This window comes from Oreochromis aureus, linkage group 2 (assembly GCF_013358895.1).
Source record: "Oreochromis aureus strain Israel breed Guangdong linkage group 2, ZZ_aureus, whole genome shotgun sequence".
In the NCBI taxonomy this organism is placed as follows: domain Eukaryota; kingdom Metazoa; phylum Chordata; class Actinopteri; order Cichliformes; family Cichlidae; genus Oreochromis; species Oreochromis aureus.
In genome coordinates, this window is record NC_052943.1 from 16,999,717 (window position 1) to 17,026,911 (window position 27,195).

General features: G+C 37.7%; 2 protein-coding genes across 2 annotated transcripts; one reads left to right on the forward strand and one right to left on the reverse strand.

The window, feature by feature from the left end:
• Positions 1-1,267: 1,267 nt before the first annotated feature.
• slc9a6a (solute carrier family 9 member A6a) lies at positions 1,268-16,726 on the reverse strand. Its single transcript, XM_039619908.1, has 16 exons — positions 16,315-16,726; positions 14,830-15,029; positions 13,561-13,638; positions 13,263-13,339; positions 12,908-13,020; positions 11,546-11,651; positions 9,493-9,634; positions 8,276-8,381; positions 7,927-8,015; positions 7,435-7,548; positions 6,876-6,987; positions 6,569-6,722; positions 6,200-6,230; positions 6,014-6,099; positions 5,553-5,658; positions 1,268-5,307 (listed from the first exon to the last, which is right to left on the reverse strand). The coding sequence occupies exons 1-16, from the start codon at positions 16,604-16,606 to the stop codon at positions 5,035-5,037; spliced, it is 2,079 nt and encodes a 692-aa protein (XP_039475842.1). The 5' UTR covers positions 16,607-16,726; the 3' UTR covers positions 1,268-5,034.
• Positions 16,727-17,546: 820 nt separating this feature from the next.
• taf7 (TAF7 RNA polymerase II, TATA box binding protein (TBP)-associated factor) lies at positions 17,547-25,609 on the forward strand. Its single transcript, XM_031736392.2, has 12 exons — positions 17,547-17,739; positions 19,088-19,164; positions 19,260-19,338; positions 19,559-19,692; positions 19,873-19,993; positions 20,137-20,195; positions 20,688-20,760; positions 21,464-21,577; positions 22,598-22,792; positions 24,167-24,279; positions 24,879-24,938; positions 25,332-25,609. Exons 1-12 carry the CDS (start codon positions 17,721-17,723, stop codon positions 25,374-25,376), a joined length of 1,089 nt encoding a protein of 362 aa, XP_031592252.1. The 5' UTR covers positions 17,547-17,720; the 3' UTR covers positions 25,377-25,609.
• The last annotated feature ends 1,586 nt before the right edge of the window (positions 25,610-27,195 follow it).

The window sequence follows — 27,195 nt, forward strand, 5'->3', positions numbered from 1 at the left end:
TTTGATATTGTTATATAATTTACCATGATTTTTTTTTTATAAAATACAATAAAATGAAATAAAAGTAATTTGCAGTTATTTGTCTTCAAAAATCAAATACGCCGACACATGTGAGGAATGTGTGAAATGTAAACAGCTCTCAAGGCAAGCCTGAACCAAAGTGGTCCTGTAAAATTACTATTTCCTCTGTGGACTGTAAATCCAGGGTACAGACATTCTTGAGCAGACTGGAGGGAGTTGTTCCCATATTAGGAGCACGTTACCTGATATCTGGCACAAATCATGCCCCGGGGAGAGTTAAATGCCATCAGTCCTGGCAGGTTAAGATCCAGACTTTACACTCACACCACCTTTCTTTAAAAACTCCCTAAGACTAGAGAATCAATTCAGGTCATTAGTTCATGTAATGAATATAAAAAAAATGATCAAACTGGAAAAAATGGAGATCATTGAACAAGAACATGAAGGTGACCTGGATTTTAAAACCCAGAAACTTAATATCACACTGGCAGCGGTGGCATGGTGGTTAGCTCTGTCGCCTCACTGTTGCCTGGGTATGAATCCACCATCTTCCAGGTTGGGCCTTGGTAGGCTCCAGCACCCCCACAACCCTCAATGGGATAAGCAGAAGAGAATGGATGGATAGTATCACACTGGATTAAAGGTTGAGGAGGCTTTAACTAAGGCTCAGTATAAAATCCAACCCTTTAATCTATCCCAGATTTAGGTTTAGGACACGAAATAATTAATGTGCTCTTCAAACCTTTAAATTATAATTGCTTAAAATAGAGTAGTCTCCTTGTAAGAGGCTGTGTACGTCTACAAGCTGTAAGCAGTATGAGTAAAGAGTGATTCCTGTACTCTAAGTTATTTTTAATAACTTCCAGAGGCAAGAAAACTAAAACATTGTATATTTTTCTACTATCTTGCATCCCTGACTCTAGAGTTGGGAATGCAAACTGCATAATTTTTTTAATGTGGATTATTAAATCTACTCAGTTTGAAGCTAAATTTTATTCCTCTCTAAAATATCTGAAATCACATTGCATGTCAGCTCAGACTACCTGCCATACTTCTAACGCCATTAATATTATAAACCGATTATTACATTGTAAGAAACTCCCTTCTCTGATTCATTCAACTCAAATGAAATCACCTCTGGCACTAATCTCATTTCATGTTTCTCAGGATGGGCTGATCTCAAGAGTTCACGGCTTCATTCTTTTAAAACCCAGACATCCAAAATAAATGAACAGTAAAGGAGGACGCCATTACAGTGAGGGCTTTAATCAAAAGCACAGGCTTCCGTTTATTGACCATTGCACGCAAATGAACAGGTGAGAGTATATTTACACAGATGTAAACAGTCAGTACCTGCAACACAGACAGAAGAGATCACAATGTCTCTCTCTCTTGCACATATACCCACACATTCAAATCCACATCCACATGCAGGCAGTGACACACACACACACACACACAGACACACACAGAGAGTTTGCGGTACAAAGATAGAGTGGACTGTCTGAGAACACGGAGCACAGCAGGCTTCTTTGGTCAGCTACTTCAGACAAGATTTCCAATGATCAAAGCATATCACAGGTCACCATTCAGAGAGCGGAGACAGAACACGTACTGGCAGAGCAGTAGGAAAACACCAAAACCTCCTTTACTTTTTGCAGATTTCACATCTTTTAATGTCTCAAAGAACGGTGGCACACAATATTCCTTGTATATTTTTTACTTTTCACATTGGGTTCCCACCACGCCAAAGAGTCCATCACAACAGAGGATAAATGAATCATGCCTGTGCAGAAGTCATGGCAACAGCATTCAAGCAGCAACTTACACACAAAGTACCTGAATGGCCAAGCGATAAGATGGAGCAATGTGGGAATATTCCTTCATAAAGTAGCACATAAAACAACTTAAGATGAATTCACTGACATGAATTTGCAAATCCCACAACCTTTCAGTGTAAGTAATATAAAAGCAACTAAGATAAAACAAGAATAGGAAAAAAAACAGAATAAAACAGCGCAACATTTGTAATAAGTGCAAATCATTCATTTTTCTTCACTGTGTCCCTTTTTCAGAAAAAAATATTCAGAAACACACATACAAAAAAGACAACAAAACAGAGATCAACAAATCATATATTAGAAAATGTGGAGTTTAGACATGACTAATAAAAAAAAGAAGAAATAAGAAGTTCCTGCACAGCAGAAGATAACTGTGGAAGGAAAAGCGATATCTAAAATGCCTGCTCTTCCTTGTACCTCCGTATCATCCCAACACATGAACGCTCAGATGAACAAGGGCCTAACAAGCCCTCCCAGTCACCCCTTCCTCTCACTCTTTAACCACATCATCCTCCTCAAAGATCCATTTTGCATACGCCCAGTTTTTTTCTCTTTGGGTCACTAAGAGGCCAAAACAACAATGAAAAAAAAGAAAAGAAAAAAACGCCATGATTGCTTCAAGTCACCAAATGTTGTCTAGCTTCAGTCTGCATCAACACAGTGTTGCCACAGTGACGTGCTATCAACACTTCCTGTTAAACTCACATTAACAGCTGCTGTACTCCGCGCTCAAAGGAGCTGACGAAACCTTCCGTTCTTCTTGTCCACGCACTGAAATAGTCCCAACAGCGAACACTGACACAAGGCTACAAAGTCAAATGTAACACATGCAGCCAGGAGTACCGTTTGATACACTGTATGTTTCTCTTTATGTGCCTCTGTGTTCATGCTCAACCATTAGACATCAAAAACTCTACTGTGTACAGCAGACAGAAACATCCAGCATTTAAACAGCTATTGTTGCTCTGTTCTGGCAGTCTGCAAAATAACAAACTACCACAGTACCAGTGAAAATATCTGCTGACATGTGGACGGACTGATTAATCCCGTGCGCTTGTCTTTTGAAAATAATTTCATACAACACAATCTATGAATTCACAGCTGCAACTGTTGATTGATTAACTGTTCTGCCAGTAAATAAAATAATTGTACCACATTCATTTTAATACCAAATTAATGATCTAAGTCATGCTGTTGAACAAAGGTAATGTTGTCTACAGATTCTGAAGACTTGCGTTACATTTTTAATCAGATGATCAGACAAAACAAAGCAATGAAATAAGTATAAAGGTGTAATTTGTCCCCAAAAAATCTAATAATTATAGTTTTTCTTCTGGCTTGTAGTGACACCTAGACTTTTTGTGGTGTCAGTAGCCCAGATTTAAGGAGGTGTGCCTTCTCTCTAATATAATGAAACTAAACTGCTCAAAACTCAGCAGCACGTCTTTTTCTGGAAATCATGACCAGCTTTAAAAAAAGAAAACTGCATTGTGGACAGTTTCATGTACTTAACTAAAGGAGAAGAGCATTTACCTGTGACTAGCGGCTCGTGCCTGGATGTAGTTTAATTAAAATAGGTCCTAAATTAAACAGCTCACAAGACAGTTTGTAGATTTCATTTCAAGTAATGATGTCAAAAGAAGCATTTCTGTGTTTCTGTTTTGGACACAACAAGACCAGAATTGTGTTTGGTTATATTTGACAGAAGGCAGATATCTTTAATCTTTACTGCCCGTTATTCCAAAAATGGGCAACTCACATCACATTGATCTTCATGAATAGAAGAAATTAAAAAAAAAAAAACCTAAATCATATTTTTTTCCTGAAACACTCTTTAAGGTCTGTGCAACTCTGATGCGCATTGTTCACTATTCTCATTTTTTACACCAAATAATTTATTAAACAACTGCTGGCAGATGAATGAATTGCTGTTTGCAGCCCTACCAAAAGCAGATAGATAGTTCTCATTAAGCACAATATCAGTTGTACGCTCTTAATACCACTGTAGCGGATAATTTAGTCTCAGATTCATGTATCTAGATGTGTCGTTCAGGTTCATTCAATGAGAAAATATAGAATAGAAAATGGATATGAAAAATGTGATTCAGCTCACAAACCTCTGTTGCAAAAAGAATACAAAACACTTTAAGGTCATCTGCATTCAGATTTCATAAAATGTAAAAATGCAGGACAGAAATGGCACTAAGCGTTCTCGCCTCATCTCATTTGGATCTCGAAACAACAGCCCTTCGTCCTGCCATGAACGACAATAGCCTCTAAAATAAGGTGTAAAGTCTCCCTCTATGTCACAGTCAAAGGTCATCGGGAGAGATCCACAATGTTCACTGCCTGGTTACACTGCAACGCTGGCATCACATTGTTACACACTATTTACAAGCGAATAGCACACAGACTGACAGCCCAAACACGCACTAAGTATATTGCTACCTTATGGACAGAGGTCTCTGTTTTATGTTTAGCATTTTTTTTTGTCTTTTTCTTTTTTTCTTTTTTTTTACAATGGAAAAGTGAATGACTGACCATATTGAATCAGCTCTGCTTAACAGAACTAATCCAGTACTGGGCTGCCAAAAACTACAATTCCCAGGCACTTGATTGTAACCAAATTTACAGTAACGTTGTCCACTGGGTCAGCTTGCCTCTGACGCACAGAGAGAAGGCAGCAACATTCAACACAAAAGCCCTCAATCTCCCAAACTAAGAAAACAACTAGCATCCTCAGCATGCATATCAAAGTTATAGTACTCTTGGGATATACTTTACACCGACAAGTTAGCTAGTGGTTGCATTTACACACTGACACATGCTGCTAGATCTCTGTGCAATGCTACAGTAAGGTGACACAGAAATTTAAGGTGAAATGATTTAAAACTGATTTATGAAGGAAAAAAAACAGCAAATAAATACGACTATATTACAGTAATGGCAGAAAGGTGTGGAAATAAGCAAAAAGACAATGAGGTAGAGACGATGATTTGCCCCATAGAATATGTGAGAAAATGTGGCAAGAAGGATGGAACAAAAGTGCTAGAGAAAAGGAAAAAATAGCAGAGAGAGGTGATAGAAGGAGACTCAGGTACTGGTCTTTTGCTCAATGGCTCGGGTCAGGGTGCGTCGGACGGTTGTCTCGGTCTGTATTCAAAGACTACTTTCACATCCGCATGCGGTGGTGGGGCTCTGTGAAGGACGGCTCAGAGTCGTCCATGGGCAGCACCAGGCGCGTGCCCCTCATCACCAGCTCGTGATCTCCGTATGCTAACTCTCTGTCCAAGTCATCAGAGGTGGAAGCGCCAGCAAAGGCCAGGCCGCCGCTAGTGTGGGCGCCACTGGCGTCTGTACTGACTGTGATGTCGCCATATGTCAGGCTGATGTCACCGTCTCTCAGGATGAGGTCAGAGTCGTCATCCTTCAGCTGGCATTCATTCTGCGGGAAGAAGAAACACATCGAACAAATTTGGGAAAAAAGGATGTGACTTTAGCACTCCATAGCTATTGAATGAAATTGTGTTCAACCAATACAATTATAATTTTGTCCCATCCTTTGTGTTTCCTTATCCATCCAATGAGACAATGAAAATTGAACCGTTGATTCATGACCGTTTTCCATCTGGTAATACACAAAAAACACAGTTCAGTCAGAGATAGCTCTTGTATAAACCAGCGTCTGACCTCAAAGGCCTGAGGGCTGGTGAGGAAGCGGGCGAGGGGGCCGCAGCAGGGAGGGAGCGTGGCTGTGAGAGGGGGGCCACTGTGAGTCAGGATGGGCTTCAGGTAGCTGGAGGGAGGCTCGAGTCAAGGACATAATGTGCGTGAAATAAGCACTAAAAGACCGCTATTAGACACAAAAAGAAAGCTCCTGGTAGGGTGTGATGAATGCTTAATGAATCCCAGTCCTAAGAAGAAAATGTTCCAAATTAAAGTAATTTCATAAGGTAATTTATTTTAAATGCATAGAACAGTCTGACCTTCATATTACAGAGCCAAAAGATGACCTAACGTGAAGTTAAGTCTGTAAGTGGGGCTCCCTCTGCTGCCCGGTAAGTTGAAGTAAAGTCATTAATGAGTTATCACATATACAAAACTTGAAAATTATTTCTTGATATTAATAACACTAATTAAGCAAAGGATACTTGTGGTCAAAGTTGTACCAAATTCTGAAAAGCCAGGCACTTTCTTGTTTGGTGCTCCTTCTCTCCGAACCTTCACCAACACTTATCTGGACAAAGACAGACAACACTGTTTAGGTGTCTTGGTTTCCTTTACAATTACACATGTTTACAACATTTACAACACATGTTTACAAGTGCCACACTCACAGAGTTATCTTGATCCGAGTCCACTCCCACACTGTTAAAGAAAAAGAAACACGTGTAAATCAGCTGCAGTTGTAAGCTGTCAGAGCAGAACAGTGCTGTGAAGCATGTTTCCCCCGTTTTACAAGTTCCACAGCAGGAAATCTGCTTATTAAAAAAAACACACAAGACAGAGCAGCACACATTCTTCAAGACGTTCAATAATTTTTCGAATACTTGCCTGACAGGATAACTAGATGAGTTAAACACAGGCATCATGAACTCAAAATATTTATAGACAAGCATCAGACTGGTTTGTGAAATTTCCCCACTGTTAAAACAAATGCTAACTGCAAATCCAGTCTGGACTTTACAGAGGAAATATAGGCATACCGTATGCGCTGGCAGGACAGCATCTGAGTGGTACCACCCCCACAAATCCATACAGTGAAGAACACCACGAGCAGAGTGGTGGAAAACATCATCTGACGAGCATATGTTGCAGTGTCCCTGATGGACAGTGCAAAGGTCATTGCACCTCGCAGGCCTAAAAAGCAGAGCACGGAGAATGTTGTATACAAGATGAGATAATAATCATCTGTGTTGGTTATATTTCACTCTGTTAATAAAGAAAAGTGCTCCTGACATGGCTTTGGTTAACACGGCACATAATAAACATCCTTATCCGTACACCACTAACCTGCAAACATCATCATGTGCTGGAAGTTGGATCTGATCTTGTTGCGTCGTCCCAGATTAAGAAGGAAGGAGAGAGGGTAGATGTTAGCGGCTCTTCCTATGAATAATGCTACCTGGGTAAGAACATGGTTAGGGACAAAAGCAAATGAAGTGTGCTGTCTCCTGCTTATTTACTCCTTGGTGGTTAGTTGTAATAAACTTATTTTGTTTCCTTTAGGGAGTGAATCATCTGCCTCAATCTTACCCTATCCCTAGCATTTTCTTCTGTTAACCCAACCCTCTGCATGTCCTCCTTCACTTCATCCATCAACCTCCTCTGAGATCGGTCTACCCTTCTGTCTCAAATCACCCTGGACACTGGTCTCCAGCCACTCCACCCTGCCTACACTCTCTTCTTCACCTGTCTTGTCCACTTTGATGCTATTTAAACTCATCTGCCTGCACTCTCGCTACTCCTTGCATGGTCACCTTTCCATCTGTCTCCCACTGCTGTAGATAATGCTTCAAGCCAAGGATTAACATGGCTTATGTGAACTTGGCAGGGTCATGTAAAAAGATACAAAAGCTCCAACGATGAACATCGGATTGAAGACATGGTTTTGGAACGTGAAAAGGGTCAGTCCCATGTAGGAGAAAATGAAGTTCTCTGCCAGGAAATTTAAAAGTTCAAACAGCTGCAAAAGAAAAGAAACAGCATGCTTTACATGACAGCTGACATCCAAGTATAGATAGATGTATAAAATAAAAGAAAAAGCTACAGTTTCCAATAAATGCTGTTAAACTTGGATTGCATGACTGCGATTGTAATCAAACTTAAAATGCAGCTTTTTTTATTCGCTATGTCATAAAGACATAGAAAGGTTTAGATTTTTGTATCTTTACCTGTTCAACAAACCTGTTATGACACTACAATGGCAGATAACTGATAAAGCTATCTGCAGTTTTTGTTTAATTTTGAGTCCCCATTGCCCTACTTCACCATAAAAAAAACAAAAAAACAAGGAAAACGCAACACTTAAAGCATCTAAAAAAATAACTGAATAAGTATTGACCTGCTTGGTTCTGTCCTGAGACTCAGGAGACAGATTGTTGTAGGTGTAATGGGCCTGAGTGATTCCACAGAAGAGCACTGCTACCACACCTGCAGCACACCAAAGAGGGACAGAGACACACAGAATAAAGATGGGATCAATAAGCACTGATTTCTATATGCTCTGATGCATAAAGCTTCCAGCTGGACACAATTACTCTAAATTACTAATCTTATTTTTTGTTTTTGATATTCTGGTAATTACAGCATGCCATACACCTAGAATGTGTGGATCTGTGTGTGTGTGTGTGTGTGTGTGTGTGTGTGTGTGTGTGTGTGTGTGTGTGTGTGTGTGTGCGCGTGTGCGTTACCTGTGAAACCACAAGCCTCAGCCAGTAAGAATGTACTCCATGACATGAGAAAGAACAGAGCTGTCTCCAACAGCTGGAAATCTCGCAGCTTGGTAAATTTAGTCACGTGGACACCACAGTCAAAGAATTTAACGACATACTCAGATATTGCTAAATCTATTCATGCTGACCTTTTTACAAATAATTCAATTCTAAGACATTAAAAAAACAACAACAACAACAACCCCCCCAAAAAGAGAACCGAAACAGTTCTTCTGCTTCCCATTTGAAGTCTGAAACTGATGGCTTCTAATGAGGTAAATGTCAGAATAATGTTATACAATAATCTATTCATTTTAATCAGCTTTTTTTTGCATTTGTTCTACATTTTCATATAGTATTTCACACAAACTAATTTACTGCATGGTATAACTGAGATACTGATGATAATGTTTCAGTGTTAAGAAGCTAACCATTTTAGAATTTAAAAGATGTAGCTGATTTAAATGGCTAAATTCCTCCAATTCAACATGTCTTGAAGTTCTCCAGAGGCCTGGTAATGAACTAATCATTTGATTTAGGTGTGTTGACCCAGGGTGATATCTAAAACCTGCAGGACACTGACCCTTGAGGTCTGGAGTTCCCCTACCCTGATGTAAACTATCACAAAAACATTTATGTAGCCCCGCTCAGAATGTAAGCCAGGGTCTTTCATTAAAAATGACATAGATACTGGCCAGCTAACACTAAGGCTTTGGTGTACTTAAATCTTCCCCTTTATGACCTTAATAAAATGGACACGAGGATAGATTTCTTTGGTTAATGGTGACTGTGACCTTATAAAACAAGTCTTTGGCCGTGACACAAAATTCATACGCTAACTGTAGCAAGGGAACAAACAGGATGAAGTGATAAAATATTGATGCTTTATTTCAAGCATTTCTGGTCTGGACAAAAAAAAAAGGTTGGTACAGGGATATAACCCAAGGTGATATTTTTAGTTTAAAATGCCAAAATAAATTGAAAGAACCTTAATGTCCCTTTTTGTAGTTTGGAACTGAATTTGATTGCACTTTTTTATGTTCTTGGTTTGAATGAAATACACTATTATGAGTTTCTTGTTGTTAATGGCACACGTGTGTATGCTCTTTAAGTGTCTGTTTGCTGTTTAAACACTGCTACAACAACATGTAAATTATCTAAATAAATGATACAACCAAACAAGCGAAAAAAGATATGAGAGCAGTGACGATTCCGGTGGCGACTCCTAGTGCAAATGAGCCGCTGAAAACTCCCAGGAAAATCCCAAAAGACTTCAACAGCGCCATAACCTCAAAGGTGTGGCTGTTGTCTCCTTCTGGTTGATATGCTACTATAGAGCTGATATGAACACAAAATACAAACATTTAATGGCAAGTATTGGCAGGGCAAATATTTATATACGTACCACATACAAGTTAATGCCTACATTTGTCACCACAACACAGGGTAGCGTATCCAGGCCAAAATTCCAACCAATAACAACATATTTAACAACTATAGTAGATCTCTTTGTATAGATCTCTTTTTCTGAAAGCAGCTCAGGTCTGTCTCTGAAGACCTTTGCATCTCTAACTTCAATGAGTTCATAAAGAGGAAAAGAGAGTAATACAGCCGTTGGAACAAAATAAGTTATCACACTGTATTTGGATAGTTCAGTATTAATACTTGACTAACAACTAAACGCTTTGGTTAAAAGTCTACTGAAATGGTAGATTGTTATAAAAACTACATTTATATTGTATACAGCACATGCAGTTAAGACCGCACTAAGGTAGACAACCAAGGTAATCCAAAACTACTATGAAGTTTTGGATTCATCACTGTCAACTCAATGAAGAGAGTTAAGTGACTAATCACACCCAATAAAACAAATTCAAGGTTAAAGAAAATCATTTCTGTTCATTAAGCTTTTTCTTTTCTATCAAACTTTAGTCCAAATAAAGACAAGTAAAGGTACCAATGCCACATTTATTGAGTCTTGAAGATCTCACTTCCTACACTAACTTTGTGTCACTTGTGAGTTGAATATGAACACTGAACCATCCCACTAGAGAGTGAAAGGACAGAGCCATACTCATATTATATATATATATATACATATATATATATATATACATATATATATATATATATATATATATATATATATATATATATATATATATATATATATATATATATATATATATATATATATATATATATATATATATATATATATATATATATATATATATATATATATATATATATATATATATATATATATATATATATATATATATATATATACATATATATATATATATATATATATATATATATATATATATATATATATATATATATATATATATATATATATATATATATATATATATATATATATATATATATATATATATATATATATATATATATATATATATATATATATATATATATATATATATATATATATATATATATATATATATATATATATATATATATATATATATATATATATATATATATATGTATATAAATACATACATATATATATATATTAACATTATGCTGAGGTAGTTTTGTGATCAAATGTGCTGAACATGGCAAACGTTTATTTCCAAATAAGAGATTCAGATCTTTGAATAAATAGCTGTATAATAAATAGCTATTTGAACCAAGTGTCATAGTAAAATAACATTTGTTCACCCTCTCTCTTCACAGCCCCCACACTCGCAGAACAAATCACCAGGCATTTTGTCTATAAGCATTCTGGCTTTCTGCCTCTTCCTTGGCCCCCACAGTATCTTCAAAGAAAATAGGAATGTGCTCTTAGCTGACTCATAACATCAAAAACATTTAACTGATAACAGAAAAAAAGAATAAATAATGCAATGTTCTGCATCTCTGGTCGAATAGCCAGAGTCTTAAAAACAAATGGCCAGTGATTTGTCATGTTTATCCCAAGGCACTGCAAAAGCACACAATGCCATGCTCTACTTAGTACACCCGTTCAACGGGCTGGTCTGAGTCTCTCTGCAGGGCCGGGCCCCTCCAATCTGCCTGTGCTTTAAATTTACAATTCTGTGGAAATTACAGCAGTTCCATGTGGCGGGGGACAAAAACCAAGTCAAGTGTTAGTTTAACGAACATGCTTCACATTTAACAAGGTGTTATTGGGAGCTGATACCAGGTTAGTAAAAGGTCACAGGTCCATCAACAAAAAAAGAAAAAAAAAGAAAAAAAAGGGAGACGACTTACGAGGACAGAACCACGGCCACGGCATCGTTAAGCACACTCTCTCCAAACAGTAATGCGTAGAGATCCACGTCTACCTGCAGCTCATTAAAGATGGCCAGGACTGTCACTGTGAGGCACAGAGAACATACATCAAAATTCACTTCAAAACACTGCTATACAATGTTGTGCAAAAGTCTTGAGCCACCCTTATCTCTTTACATTTTGCTTGGAAAATGGGTGCAGCATTTTATCAAAACATCTACAAACATACATGGAAATATGGTATATAAGGGGAAAAAAAACAGATTTTGTACAATTTTAATGAGCTTTAAAGTATGTAATTGGTAAGACCAACTTTACAATTTAAAGCTTGAACTCTCTTAGGCGAAGCTTTCTTGTCTTTTTTTTAAACAGTCTTCAAGAATACTTCTCCAGGTTTCCTGAAGGATATTTAAAGCTCTTCTTTGGATGTTGGCTGATTTTGTTCCATTCTCTGAAAAGATGATGCCACGCTGCCTCAATAATGTTGAGGTTCTGGCTCTGGGGAGGTCAATCCATGATAGTGTTCTATTGTGAGTTTTTCTATCCAAGTATGCTTTTACAACACTGGTGTGCTTGCAATCAATGTTATGCTGAAAAATGAAGTCCTGGCCAATCAGACACTTTCCAGATGATATTGCATGGTGGATCAATATCCGATGGTACTTTTCAATCACTTTTGACAAGATGTCAAACAGTACTGTCTGAAATGCATCTCCAAACCATCACACAGCCTCCGCTTTTAAAGCTCACTCACTGTTGTACCTCTCTCCTGGCCTCCTCCATACAGACTGACAATGGCTACAACTTAAAAAAATTCAAATCTGAATTCAGACTTTTTTGGTAATGATTTTCAGTCCAGTTGGCATACCTCAACTTTTATTTCTGTTCCCCTACCATTTCTTATGAGGCTTTGGAGAACAGTGTGTGGATTCCTTGTTAAGTAATGTGGAGACAAAACCGGTTCATTCCTTGGATTACATACATTTTTCACTTTAATTATTCATGGCTCAGTCTCAAGGTGCTGAACAAACATAAAAACATTCAGCTGAAAATGTTTGGGTATAAAGAAAATGAGTAAAAGAAAAGCAGTCAGCTCTAATTAAAAAAAAAAAACTAACTAAAAAAATCTTTAAAAAAAACTTCAGCACAACTATTTGTCAAGAACATTTTAAAAGATTACTGGAAAATCTGACTCTTTGGGCACAAAATATGAATGCAGGGTGGTTGTGGAAAGGCCTTTGCACAGTACTTTAGTTAATATATGTAACAAAAAGTAGGATACATTATTTTTGGTTTGAGTTAGAAAAGAAAACTTTTAAATCTGAGAAAAATCATATGTACCTGGGTCTGTGGCAGAGACAATGGCCCCAAAAAACAGGCAATCAGTGAAGAAAAAGTCTCCACCCAGCTGGCCCACCTGCTTCATTAGCGTCACACAGCCATACATCAGCAACCTGATGGCAGAAGAGGAAGAGCAGGTGGTCTTGTCCATCATCATAAACAACAATAACTTTAAAGGCATTTAGGGACACCTTAACACTGACATATTCAAACACTGCTCTGCCATAAAGTGTCTGTTTTGTATATACATAGTTGCACAAGGGTTGTAAAATCACAAGGATGAATGGCTTTCATGTTTTTGGTTCTTTTTAATAATAAAATATTTTTTGTAATAATTGCAAATTAATTCTTTTACCCAATAATAAAACAGGAAATGACTGTCCCGAGAAAGGCGTAAGCCAGGATGGATCCCATGTTCCGAAAAAAATGTCTCTGAAAGACAGAAGAGTTACCAGATCAGCAATCAAATGCATACTTACTATAAAATAAATTATTCATCTCGATGAATACATAAACCCCTGCGGTCTATAAAGAGACTACAAATGGACTTTTAAAATTTCATAGTCAAAATATGATGTTATTTAATCAAGAGCCAAACACATACTGAAAATATGTATTTAATAAATGTTGACTTTTTATATGATATACTGTACCCTTTTTAAGCTGTAGCCAGCATGGAAGATGATAGGCGGTAGGAGAATATTGAAGAACACTTCAGGGTCAAAGGTCACCTGAGTTATACAAAACACAGAACAAAATTGCCGATCTGCATCAAAAGAAAATTAACAAGTTGTTTTCATTAATATTTCTTTCTATGCTGTTGCATTTATGGATTAACTGAAATATTAATTAATCAAAAATGACACATCTGGGGCATCATGACACAGCTTCCAGGACAATAAACAAAAATCTACTATAAAAGTAACATGGCATGTCACAGAAAGAGGACAGCTTCTAGCCACATACATATACACATACTAAGGCTAATGCCAATTTTAGATGCTAAATCTAGAGCAGTGCTACATTCAAATCAGTATGTGGTTTCAATCTCTGACAATGGATTAGATGTATTCATGTTTGGAAAACAATCCTAAATTGCTGAGCGTGAGATTATGACTTAAAAAGATGAAACTTGTTCAGCAGATTGTTTACTTGTTTGGTGGTTAGAATAGCATCAAGAATACTGCTTGTATGTAATTGTGCAGCTGTTTAACCGACAAAGTACAAAGTGACAAACACACCCCAGCACATGACAACTGTAAAACAACTGCTTTTATGGTTTCTTTTACATTCTGTATCACTAATAAAGGCATTCTGCCAGTTATTTTAACAGAGCATTTCATGCCCTGTTTAATAGTCTTCAAACAGATTTGATCTAGATGTACAGCTATTCTTTTAAATTTGAAATAGCTACTTAATGTTGATAATAAATAATTAGTATTACAGAAAGAGAATCACAAATCATTCAGCTCACAAAAAACTAAAACCACCATTTAATCCCATTACAAATTAACCTGACTATGATTTCTCTCTTGCATTGGTTAGTTATGCTGTATTTAAAATATCAGAAGGGAAACATGTGGGGTAGCTGGTTTTGTCTGATCATCAGTGCTTGCAGATTTAAACATCTGCTATCATTTCAGTGTAAAATAACTGACAATTATGTCTTCGCTGATGATTAAATCATCTGATTGCTCCAGCTCAGGGGTGGGGAATTAATCTTCTCAAGGGGATACAGGAGAAACTGGGACTCTTGTGGAGGGCTGTACCAATAACTTATACAGAGATAAAATTAATACTGAGTTCAATTTACTGGCACTGTCCTCCACAACAGTCCCAGTTTCTCACATAGTCCCTTAGGAAAATAATTACCCATCTCTGTAACACAATTTCTTGTATGTAGACATCACGACTGAGTATACCTTGCGCAGCATCTCATTATCCTGCACGTCGTTCACTTCATTGGCACTGATCTCCCCTTTCAATGTGTACTCGTAGAATTTGCCGCTTACATTGACCAGCAGAGTGGCAGGGCTGGCATTGAAGTGGCAATTCAAGGTGACGTTGCTAACATCCCGAGGAACATGAATGCCATAACGCAAAATCACTCCAACAATTAAGCCTGAGGAAAAATTAATAAAAACGAAAGACACAAAAAAAAAAAAAAAAACAGTAGAGAGAGAAGAATTGATTAATACAGGATTTTTAATGGTTTATGGCATGTTGCCACAAAAACGGATGGTGAGTGCAGTTTTAGGCTACCTGACACTACAGATGGTCTAAAATGTTTCAGTGGAATTAATTTGTAGAAAAAAAAAAATTAAACAAAGGTCTAGTCTGAACATCACAGACGTACCTAACAGCTTTGGATCTCAAATTAAAGTCTTAACACATCCATGTGAAAATAAATTACCCTATCAGATACTGTACCAGCAAATTAGAATTTCAATTAGTTTAGATTAGATTAGATTAGATTAGATTAGACCATATTGTCTCCAGTGGGAGAAATTTGTCTTGGTCAACTGAGGGGAATATGTCACACAAAATAAACATCACAACATGTCTTTAAATATCTCATGGAGAGAAAATTGAGGAAGGATGACAACCATCTTTCCAGCTATTTTGATCAAATTTTGATTTGTGATCTGATCTTGACTTAAAATGCTCAGATCAAACATCTGTTACTATGGTAGTAATGCATGGTTTGGTAACCATGTAGTAGACAGTAATGTCACAGCTAAAATAATAGCATAATGTTATTATCCATCCTATGGAGCCTTCATAAAAACTAAAAGTGAGTGATTTGTGAATGTTTACACTCTAAAAGCTCTGCACAGCCAAACAGAAATTATTAATTATCTGCTAGATATGGTTCTACGATGATTCTACAATGGCATGACCACTTCCTCTTCTACGGGTTGGAAGAATTGTAACAATACTCCTGAAATTCAATATACAGAAGTGGAAGCAAAGTCCAGTTCCATACTCATGATTGGCACCATTGACTGTAGTCAATGATTGGCACTTGTCCAAATAATCACTTGTGACTTGCACGAAAAAGCAAAAACAAAAACAAAACAAAAACAAGTTATTTAAGAACTAAAATTCAGTAGGATTCATAAGACAGTATTTGTCGAAATTGCTTAGGTGCTCAGATGTAATTTTTAAGACTAAGCAGTGTAAAAGAGGCGTTCACTGTCGTTAAATTACGCTTGCTCAATCACAACACAAACTGGCACAGTCCTGCTGCATAAATCTGTTAAAATTCTCCCAAATGAAGTATGTCATTAACAGGGGCGAACTTATCAAGCGTGGTGTTGACATTCATCTGTTTAAAATCTAACTATTAGGACACAATGAGTGTAACAGCTCGGATGACGTCTCTCTGTCACGATGGACCATCTTACCATAAATCATTGCCAGCCCGGTTTCGTGGAGAAACCTGAACCGCCGATGTTTGAACAACCATATTGTCAGGATGGTGAGGGTGAGGAGCAGGATAAAGATCAGCAGGTCAGCGCTGTCTTGTCTGTGGCTCTCCTCAGCCTTTTTCTCTGTAACGATGTTCTCCATGGCACTGTCCTCCTGAGGTGATGATGCTCGGCAAACACTGATGCAAACAGGCAGGCTTACTAGCACGAGCAGCCACAGCGTCCTTGTTGCCCTCCGGGCACTGCTGACAGTCACTTTAAACACCATTTCGACTTTCGGCGGCCAAATGCTGCAACGTCGCCGAAGGTAAAAATAAACTTGTGCAAATATTATTCATAAACTGAGGGGAGTGGGCAACAGAAAGACGACAGCAAAAGAGAAACCAATTCCGGCCCGGAAGGGAAAAGTAATTTTTCCAGAAAGTGTAATTTTATATTTCAAATTAAAAGCACACCACCGTACCGTGGGTGGTTAAAATCAACGCCTGTGGAAAAATTTAATGCCGCAAAAAGAATAAACCTTCTAAATAAACAAAAATGTCTATCTGGCAGTTTTCTTGGCAGTTTGCTTCTTATTAGCGATGATAGTTTTCCCCGAAATCTTTTATTATGAAATATTTGACGATAGCCGTGCTTACCGGGAAGTGAGTCCAACAGTCTTTAGGCTATCGATTTGTGTTGTATTGAAAAAAATAAATAAAAATAATAAACCAGATATAATAACGAACTTAACATTTATTTTAGGTTACGGTTTAATTACAGTTTAATTCTTAATAGAATAAGTTTAAATAAAAAATGTGGTATTTCCTCATTCCTACTTCCTTCCTACTTTTCTTTTACCTACAGACCATTTAGCGTAACGATACGAACATCAAATAATAACTTTAAATATTTATAGATACATTTAACTATATTGCATAAAGAATATTCGTTATTTTTTGTTTTTCAAAAGTACTTTTGACAAGTCTCGTGATACGGATGGTTGCGTGTGACGTTCCGATTTATCGGAATTTTTTATTTTCCTGTCATGCACTGAAAAACAAACTAATTTGCACTGTTAATCCTTATTTAATAACATGGCAGTACAAAATATGCATATATATATATATTATAATTACTTAATTATTAACTAAAATACGCCTAAATTTGTAATTTAATGCTCAGACATACGAGTTGTACAGCCAAGATACAGAAAATACAAATTTCCGAGGAGGTATTGAAAGTGGCAAAGCCCTATACAACACTCTTGTTTTCGCTCGTGATTATGCTATCACCGTGTTGCTAAGAAGTCTCGTTTTTTTCACTTAGAGTTGTCATGTTTATGCGTGTTTGCCATTGAAAGATATCTATACAGCTGCACCATCTAAACTTGAAAAACGACGATGACATCTAAACTGAAAGGTACGTTAAAATCCTCTGCCCTTATCCTTATGCTAAAGATAACTAGCTGTTAGCCTCTTAGCCTCCACTTTTGTAAGGTAAGGAAACATTTTTAGTTGTCGATTATTAAGATGAAGCTGATAGTAACAATAAAGGTGATGATGTAACAGAACATGTTGTCTGTGGCATATTTTAACAACTGTGTTCGCAAATTAGCGTTTGTCGTTCCTGTCTTTTGAACATTATGTATAATCTCCTATAGTGTTACTGATCCACAGTGTGGTAGACATCACTAATGTAAAATGCACAAGTAACCTTTATTAGCTATAATTATCTGTGTTTTACTTTTGATGTAAAGACATTCGTGATAGAATTTGAAAAGAGATTCATAGTACATTTGGTAGGAACGTTGGTTATTTTTTCGTTCATTTATTCATTCATAGTATAATATAATAAACTAAATGTTATATTGAACTAATAATAACGTTTGTTGGTTTGTATATACGCACTGTGAGAAATAAAAATGGTTTGGCTATTTACATTTTTAGCTTATTACATTGTAAGTTCCTTTTTTGTCAGCACTGAAATAAACTTTACTGTTGTAGGTATTTAAGATATTAGTTAGTGTTTATATATTTCTAGTGTTGGTGCCCAGTGAAAACCTCATACCTTTAAAGACAATTTTCCACATGTTTAAAAAAAAAGCAAAACAAAGAACACTCAAAGTAAAATACTGCATATAAAATCACCAAACTTGGAGGTTTCTTTCCACAGGAAGAACATGAAAGACTATAAAGTGATCAGTAATTAAAGCTGTCAAACAATGTGGTGGAGTGTAGTGTTTGCCCCTGAGATATAATGTAGTAGAATTTTAAAGTTGCACAAAGAGCCCAGCTAAGGTACCAAAAATGCTTTAAATGGTCCACAGACCAGTCCGTCTAGCAGATGATTCAATTGAACTGAATTTCATTTGTATAGCGTAATCCCAACAACAGTTGCCTCAAGGAGTTTTATATTGTAAGGTAAAGACCCTACAATAATACAGAGAAAGCCACAGCAATCAAACGAAATGCAATGAGTAAGCATTCAGTGGGAAAGGCAAAGGAAAAACTCCTTTTTAACAGGAAGAAACCTCCAGCAGAACCAGGCTTCAGGAGTGGCGTCCATCTGACACTGTGAAAAAAGACACTGTGGAAGATTAATATATTAGACACTATATTACTTCTTACTTCAAAATAGGAAAAAATGAGTACCTAATGTACTGTATATTTTAATGTTAAAGTAGAATGACAAACTTTGTAGTTTGTCAGCATATAGCAAGCAAGACATATTTTAACTCTTTCATTATGGTGATGTGTTTTGATTTTAGTTGGGAAGGTCGGTTCCAAGAGTAAGGAGGATGCCCCTTATGAGTTGGAGAGCCAGTTTGTCCTTAGGCTTCCTTCGGTGAGACGTTTGCACTTGCAGAAATTCATTGTTTGATGGAAATTCAGTTTTATCACCATACATATGATCTGGCTTCATTTTTCTTTCTTTTGCAGGAGTATGCCTCAACAGTAAGAAGGATTGCACAGTCTAGCAGTATGAACATGAAGGACAGACTCACCATTGAGTTGCACCGTAAGCTGCTCACAATCTTGGCACTGGTTTAATGTGTCTCACACTGTCTCCCTGTCTTGTTATTTATTTACAGTTGGGTCCAGAATTTTGAACATTGTACATATTTCTATAGCAGTTTCATTCTTTTTGTTATTTAAATGTAACAAGCATACTAATGGAACTAGTTAAAGAAATGTCACCCACATGTCCCTTAACAGTTATTTGTCCCTCTAATTTGTAGCTGATGGTCGTCATGGCATAGTTAGAGTAGACCGTGTTCCTTTGGCCTGCAAACTGGTTGATCTGCCCTGCATGATTGAGTCACTCAAAACGGTGGATAAGAAGACGTTTTACAAGACTGCAGATGTCTGCCAGGTAAGCAAGAGACTGGAAATAAATTTTTACAGTTTTCCATTATTTCATTGGTTTAAAATAAAAGTACATTTTGGATTTTAGATACATGTTATGTAAATTTATTTTCCACAGTTGTAGTGCAGTGCAGTGCAGATTAATCAGCATAATATTTTGCATTCATTTTTCCCATCCACGGGTTAGATGCTCGTGTGTACACTAGATGGAGACCTTTACCCCCCTTTGGAAGAGCCAACTGGCACTGACCCTAAGACCAAAAAGAAGGATAAAGACAAGGACAAGAAATTTGTTTGGAATCACGGCAGTAAGTAATTATATACACACAGCAGCTTTTTGACTTGTTTATATTGAAAACTTGGCATATCAGCAGTTCAGGAAACATAATGTCCCCTCCTTGGGTAATGGACTGATTTTTGGCTTCGCTAATCCCATTGTTTTCCTCTTTAGTCACCTGCCCTCTGAAGAACACGCGCAAGAGGAGATTTCGGAAGACTGCGAAAAAAAAGGTTCTGACATTTTTCATTTTCCCTACAGCAGTCCCCTCCCATGTCCCATCCATCTCCTTAGCATCTCGTTTGATGATCCATCTTTTTCCTAGGCTCTCTTCCAACAAGACATTTACATTTCATAAAACAGGAACTGTGGTAAAAGTGAAAACTAAGATTTACATATAAATAAAGCCTTTCCATCTTAGTTTTCCCCAAAGGCATGCAAAAAAGCTATTTCACTATTGCTTTGATCAAAGTGAAAGCGAGTGGAGCTGGAGCACTACACTTCTACTTTGTCTTCTGAATAAATCTTCCTGAAGGTGCAGAGCTGAGCCATATTGATTTGGCCCCTTCTGTTTTTAATCGCTAATGTACTTCCTGGCATGTGGCCAGCTGCTACCTTGGTGTGTGTGTGAGTGTGTGTGTGTGTGGGTAAGATAGAGACTGAGGAGGACGGCAAGAGAGATGCTGCTAATACTACAAGTAACTCGATCTCTCTGTCTTTTGCAGTACATTGAATCTCCTGATGTGGAAAAGGAAGTGAAGAGATTGCTGAGCACAGATGCTGAGGCTGTCAGCGTCCGTATCCTTTTTGACACCTAAACATTCTGCACGTCCATCTTAGGACAACAGTAATGGTGTATATAAACCATCAAAACAATAGTGTGTATTACATCTTTAAAAGTACTTCAGTAAGGCAGAATCAGCTGGCCATTACTTGTAACATGAAATTTACTCAGTTTTTCAGAAGCATCACATAATTAGCACTCTTTGTCTTTTAGGTCAAACATAATCTCTGTCTAATTTACCTTGTAAAATATGTTGAAGTTAGGCCCAACTGGCTTTCCTGACTCCTGCATGGTTACATGGCTCACCTGATTTGACTCTCTCTGATGCCTTTGCGAGAGAGATGCACTGTGCGAGGAAGCTATTAGTGCTTTAATGAAACCCTAAACTTGCCTGACAGAATAAGAGCATAGCGAGGCTGCCTTGAGTGGCTGCTTGCTGTGTGTTAATTGAGATGGACTGATCATTATCATTGCTTAGTTGGTCACAGTGAAGCGAAGATTCTTATTTTAATTTTAGTGCTTGCATACAGCTGGGGAGATAAACATGGCACTAATGAATGAAAAAACTGAGACAGTTTCTCTGCATCTAATTTGACCCTTCAGGTCTTTTTTGAAGTAGGATTATTCAAAAGACCACAAGTCTTTTACTTTAGTTTAGGCCCTCTGAAGGTTAAAGGAATCTGCAGAAGGTGTGCTAACCCTTAACCTAGTTATCAGGATGGGAGGTTATCGCAGAGGATGAGTCCAAGGAAGCAGATCAACACAGCTCTCTGGCCAACCTGGATTCCTCACCTGGGACCTCAGGACACAAGATGGGTCATGGGTCCTCTGGTAAATAAAACTTAATTTTAAAAAGTCATGTGAAATAAGATGTGGTACACTCTGTTATAATGCTCAGCCAGCTTCTGAAGTCAGCTAAAAAAGAGAACATGTTCTGCTACTCAGGCCTTTTAGCTGGCCTATATAAACACGCACAATAAAGCTTGATTGATTTAGTGTTTTTAATAATAGCATTATAATTGGGATGAGCATTTAAAATTGGTTATCCGAATCAATAAGACTCAGAATACCATACCAGATTTATTTATAAAGCACTTTAACATAAAATCAGGGTTCACAAAGTGCTGTACATATACAAATAGCATAAGCAAAGTAAAATAAGATCGAATAAGATGCAATAAAATAAATAACAAAATAAATAAAATAAAACATGTTAAAACAAATTAATCCTAGAGGAAATTATGTCATTGCTAGTTCATCATGGAATAATATAACATAGTCACTTCTATAAAACAAAAAAGTGGTCTTGCAGGATATTTTACTATAGAACAATAAATATACCCTCTAGTGAACACATCACGTAATTGTGATGCTATTCCTAAACTATCCTTTACTCAGAATGAGACATATGTACACATGCATATTAAATAAGCTATCTATAAAGCTCATCAGATTGTTCATAAAACAATCATGAACAAATTAGTGCTGCTGTAACAAGCAATTATGAACAAAAACATTTCCCTAACCTTTTTACCTCATTTTATTTCCTCCTTTCATTCCTTCCCATACCTTGAGGTATGTGGCTAAACCATCTAGTGGTTCATGCTTGAGTGACTTGTACTGTACTGCCAAGTGTTGGAGCAGAGTTATTTTTGCCTTGTAAGAGAAGAGCAGGCTGGTTGTTTGGACTCCACATTAATTCCTTCCTGTCATATAAGCCCAGAGTTTTAAAGCTTCAGTAGACTGTTGGCTCTGTGACCTAGATTAATCCCAGAGCAAGTGCTCTAAATTCTCGCTGTTTCCATCTTTGTGTTTGCGTTTCTAACGCTAATGTGCTTTCTGCATCACCAGTCCAGCATGATGAACTGAGGGAGATCTTCAATGACATCAGCAGCTCAAGTGAGGACGAGGAGGACGAAGGGGACCGGCATGAAGACGAGGACCTGAATATCATGGACACAGAGGATGATCTGGTCCAACAGCTCCAGGACAAACTTAACGAGTCTGATTCTGCACAGAATGAAAGTGATAGAAACAACCAGATAGGTACGAGGCAGAAAACTATATACAAGTCATTGTATATAGTTTTCATCGCTGCATTAACTCATAAATAAAATCATCACTAGCTGCAGTCCAACTGATATAAATTACATTTTGTTGTTAAAAATCTCTCACCAGCCTCCCTAATCAGATTTTTTATTTATTTATTTTTATTTTCTGAAAACAACCTATAAGAATATTGTAAACACAGGAGAGATAGATGTGATTATTATATGTGATTCTTTATACATTATGCAGTAAAGAGTGTGTGTGTGTGTGTGTGTGTGTGTGTGTGTGTGTGTGTGTGTGTGTGTGTGTGTGTGTGTGTGTGTGTGTGTGTGTACCCAGGTGGATGTGAAGTAAGTGCCGCATTAGAATTATGCAATCTTTCATGCCGTGCTTGCAGTCTACGCCACAGAGATAATTCTCTTTCTCTTAGCCGACTTGCTCTGTATACCAACAGTTGTTCATTTTTCAGTTGCAGCAGTCACAGCCAAGAAAGTGTGCTTGGCTGCCCAGAGATACTTGTCAAAGCAGAGGTCAAAAATAACCGGAGCCAGGTGTCTGAACTTTTAATCGGAGTTGAATTTTCTAGCTCATCACACGCATTCAAATAAATAGCCTTACTCCAATACACGTGCTGCGCCCTCACCCACAGAGATGCTCATTCTGACAGCTCTCAGCTCTCCTCTTCAACTAACCAGTCTGACAGGTGTTGTGGCTCAGCAGGAGGCTCAGGGAGCTGTCCAGTTTGAGAGCACAATACCTCCTTATCTAGATACATAGAACTGTCAGTCAGGCAGCACTACTGGCCAGCTCAACTGTAGCATCTTGGCAGAGCCCTTCTCAATATGTTGGAGTCAGGCCATGCATGATAATGGCATCCATGCATAGCTGTAAAAGTTGAATGAATGGGTTCACATGGCCTCCTTATTGTTAGATAGTCTGCATTACAACAGCTTTGTCAGAATTTGGAGCCAGGGGAAAACAGTGAATGGATACAATTAGTTAGAAAGATGGTTGATTGGTGGTGGAGTCACGGGTTTCTGTGAGACATGGCAACTCTGGGTGGATTTGATGAGAACTCTGTGTGGTGCACAGAGCAGACTGATTTAGTTGTGTCTTTTTAGAACTGCATCCTGCTGACTCGTGTCCTTTTAAATCGACTGATTGTTCCCATTATGGATAATTTGTCAAACTGAAATGGAGGCATCCTTATGGTTCAGCAAGCTAAGCTGCATATCTTGTCCCCGTGGCAAGTGTAGTGTCTCAAATTATGTCACATCATCTTCGCTCTCCAACCTTTTTTGCCTCCTCTTTGAAGCACATAAGTGTTTTTATGACAGTCCTCACACATGAACCTCCCACTGTGTCCTGCAGTTATGGAGTACCAGGTGCAGATCAACAACATTAAGGCCAAGCTTCAGGAAACTCGTGCCCGCAAGAAACAGCAGGAGGAGCTCATCATGAAAGTGGAAAACCAGGCCCTCAAAGTAAGCACTGAAAGCACTTTTTTCACCCGTTCATCCAAAAACTAGGTCTGCATGTACAGAGACATAAACAAGAACATGCAGATGAGCTTGGAGGCAAAATTCTTCATGCAGCATAAATTCTCTCAAAGGTGACGTGAAAACCTAAATAACAGCTGATTTCACACATTGTTGGAGGACATTATTTTTTTTAAATGATTATTTTGAAAACCAGAATATTGCATCTCTGCTGCTAGCCTTTTTCTCTGTAAGTTTTTCCATGCACAAAAAAAGGAGCTGAAAGTTGATTCTTATGCCCAGCACTCTTTAGTGGAGAATTTACAATGAGTGAAACATGAGCAGACACGACCCTTCCTACGTTGCCATTTAGAGCTCTCATTGCTCAGTGTTTTGGGACCGTCAGAGCCCCATCTCCAGTCGTTATTATCACAGTCACATGGAAAAGGTCAGCTGTCTCTGACTGGCATTCCAAGTGGCCTTTCTGTCAGAGAGGAGATACTGACACGAGCAGCCCAGGCCGACACACATTTAAAGCCATCACAATTTAATGAGGCTCAGCATGTCGACTCATACAAACCTTGTTTGCCTCTCTCCACTTACAGAACCGTTTCCAAGCCTTGTTGGATGAGATTATTCAGCAGGAGGAGCGGGAGATGGAGCAGGTAAGAACCTTTTTGTAAAAGCCAAGGATCAGTGCTCACTGTGAGCTTTCTACAGCCTTCAGCACTTTGCATGAATTTGTCTTGAATGAATGTCAAATATCATGTCAGCGGATGGTGTTGTGCTTGCTATCCTTTTTAAACCCAACATTTTTCATGCCTAATAGCAAAGTTGAAAACCAATCAAGCGCAATTTAATTTGACAGCAGCTACCAGGGGAGTCCTTTTTGTAGCTATGGCATAGTGGCCACCCACTGTCTAGGGTCGTTGTTTGTATTGACAAATGACTGCAGCAAATTAATGTGAAAAGACATGTTAATCATCATCCACTTACCCTCCAATTACACCACGGTGCTGTTGGGCATCAATCAAGCCTTCTATTTTCTGCTCCAACAGCTGGCCTCCCTGCAGGAGCAGCTGGACTCACTGATAGAGAAGTGACCACCAGGGGGCAGTCACATGTCATCTTCTGGCATACAGGAAAGACGAGGAGGAGAAAAGCCTTCATCCAGGGAGAAGGGAGTCTTTATTGGAAGTTGCTGTGTCATTCCTTTAAATTTGTGATTTTCTTATTACACAGCACACAGATTTGTTCACTCAAAGTTTGTGTTTTTAAGTTGACAAAATGTGTTTGTAGTTGCTGTATGATTAAACTGTTCCACCTCAGTGGTTAATGTTGTCTGGGTGATTATTGTCTTAAAGCCAGGTTGTCTCTAGCCAGTGTTTACTGCAGGTTAACTTTTTTTTTTTTTTTTTAAATTACCCGTAAGAAAAATAAGTTACAGATTTTTTTTTTTTTTTTTTTTTTTTTTTTTCTATATTCCTACATTATTGGTACTAATGACCAGCATGGTCATGGTGATCATTAATATTCTGTAGATGCAAGAATCTTTTTTTATTACATCCTCCCCCCCCACACACAGTTGTTTTTTTTTTTGTTTTTTTTTTGGTTTCAAACACACCTGATTGTGGCAGCCTAGAGCTGTTTGCATTATCCTTACTGCTTAACTGTTATTTAATATACTTTCCACTGAGGGACTTGGGTTTAAGTCATGCCAGGATAGTTTGCGTATACCTTTAATGTCATTTGAATTGGTTTTCTTCTTTAAAATTTGTTTGTGTTTATATTCTCATGGGTGTAGATATAGAAGTAGCAAAGACTTTGACTGTTAAATTTGAGCTTTTTTTGTTGTAAAGTACCTTTAAAAGAATAGTTTAAGTCTCCCAATGGATGTTTTTAGGTGTTGTGTGCACCATAAGAAATCAAGGTAAAGGCTGCATGGCCATCTCCAGGCATATTGATGTTTTTATGATGACAATTTGTAATATTAGGAGGCTCAACATCTGCGGGACCGTTGCTAACCTCCTGAGAAACGACCACAACAGACAAAAATCAACTGAAAGATTTAACATGTTCACTAAAAGGAAGAAGAACCAAATAAAGTCAAAGTCAAAACACATAACAAGCCGGCAAGATCAAAGCAGGTGTATGGGGAGAGACCCACGATGACCCTGCTTTTAAAAGAGAAAACAGAAAAGCTCATGTTGACAAGCCAGTATTTCTGAGAGAATGTCCTTTTACAGATGAAACATGATTAAGAGCTTTTTGGTAAGTTACATCAGCTCTGGGTTCACAGAGGGAAAACAGAATCTGAAATGAAGTTTCATGAAAAGGACACAATCTTCACTATGAAAAATGAATTACGTCCTTTTTAGTAAAATCAAACATTGCACGGCACAGTGAAATCATCAAGTATCAAGGTTTCTTGAGTGGAACATATCATCCATTGTCAAAGCTCTGTCTCAGTTGCAGGTCATGGCTCCTCCAATCGAATAAAAGACCCAGAGTATACATTTAAAAGCTCTCCACACGGGTTGAGAAGGTGACCTTTATGTGGTGCCCTGCTATGAATCCCAGTTTTAATCCCACTGAACATCTGTTGAAAGAGCTGAACCTCTTCACCGGGAGAACGTACCAATCAAACCTGAGACAGGTCTGCTCAAGTAAGAGGGTGAAACTACCGGTTATGAGCAACAATAGGGGCTTGGTTTTCATCTGACTCAAGAGTGTACTACAGAACGTTATTTTAAGTGTCCTTGAAATAGATGTGTCCTATATATGTGTATGAATAGTCTATCTCAGCTACAAGTTTTGTTTGTTGGCTCAGAATCAGTACTATATCACTTCTAATAGTTTTATGCTTTACTATATTTTAAGAATAAAGAGTCGTTTTCTATGCTTAAGATCAAAACATTCAAG

Coding starts and splice junctions, on each gene's coding strand:
- slc9a6a (XM_039619908.1), bottom strand. CDS start 16,606: ATGGTGTTTAAAGTGACTGTCAGCAGTGCCCGGAGGGCAACAAGGACG. Junction 8,016..8,275: donor TGAGGCTTGTGGTTTCACAG/GTAACGCACACG, acceptor GGTGTGCTGCAG/GTGTGGTAGCAGTGCTCTTC. Junction 5,659..6,013: donor TGGTACAACTTTGACCACAA/GTATCCTTTGCT, acceptor GCCTCCCTCCAG/CTACCTGAAGCCCATCCTGA.
- taf7 (XM_031736392.2), top strand. Junction 24,280..24,878: donor TGGAAAACCAGGCCCTCAAA/GTAAGCACTGAA, acceptor CTCCACTTACAG/AACCGTTTCCAAGCCTTGTT. Junction 24,939..25,331: donor AGGAGCGGGAGATGGAGCAG/GTAAGAACCTTT, acceptor CTGCTCCAACAG/CTGGCCTCCCTGCAGGAGCA.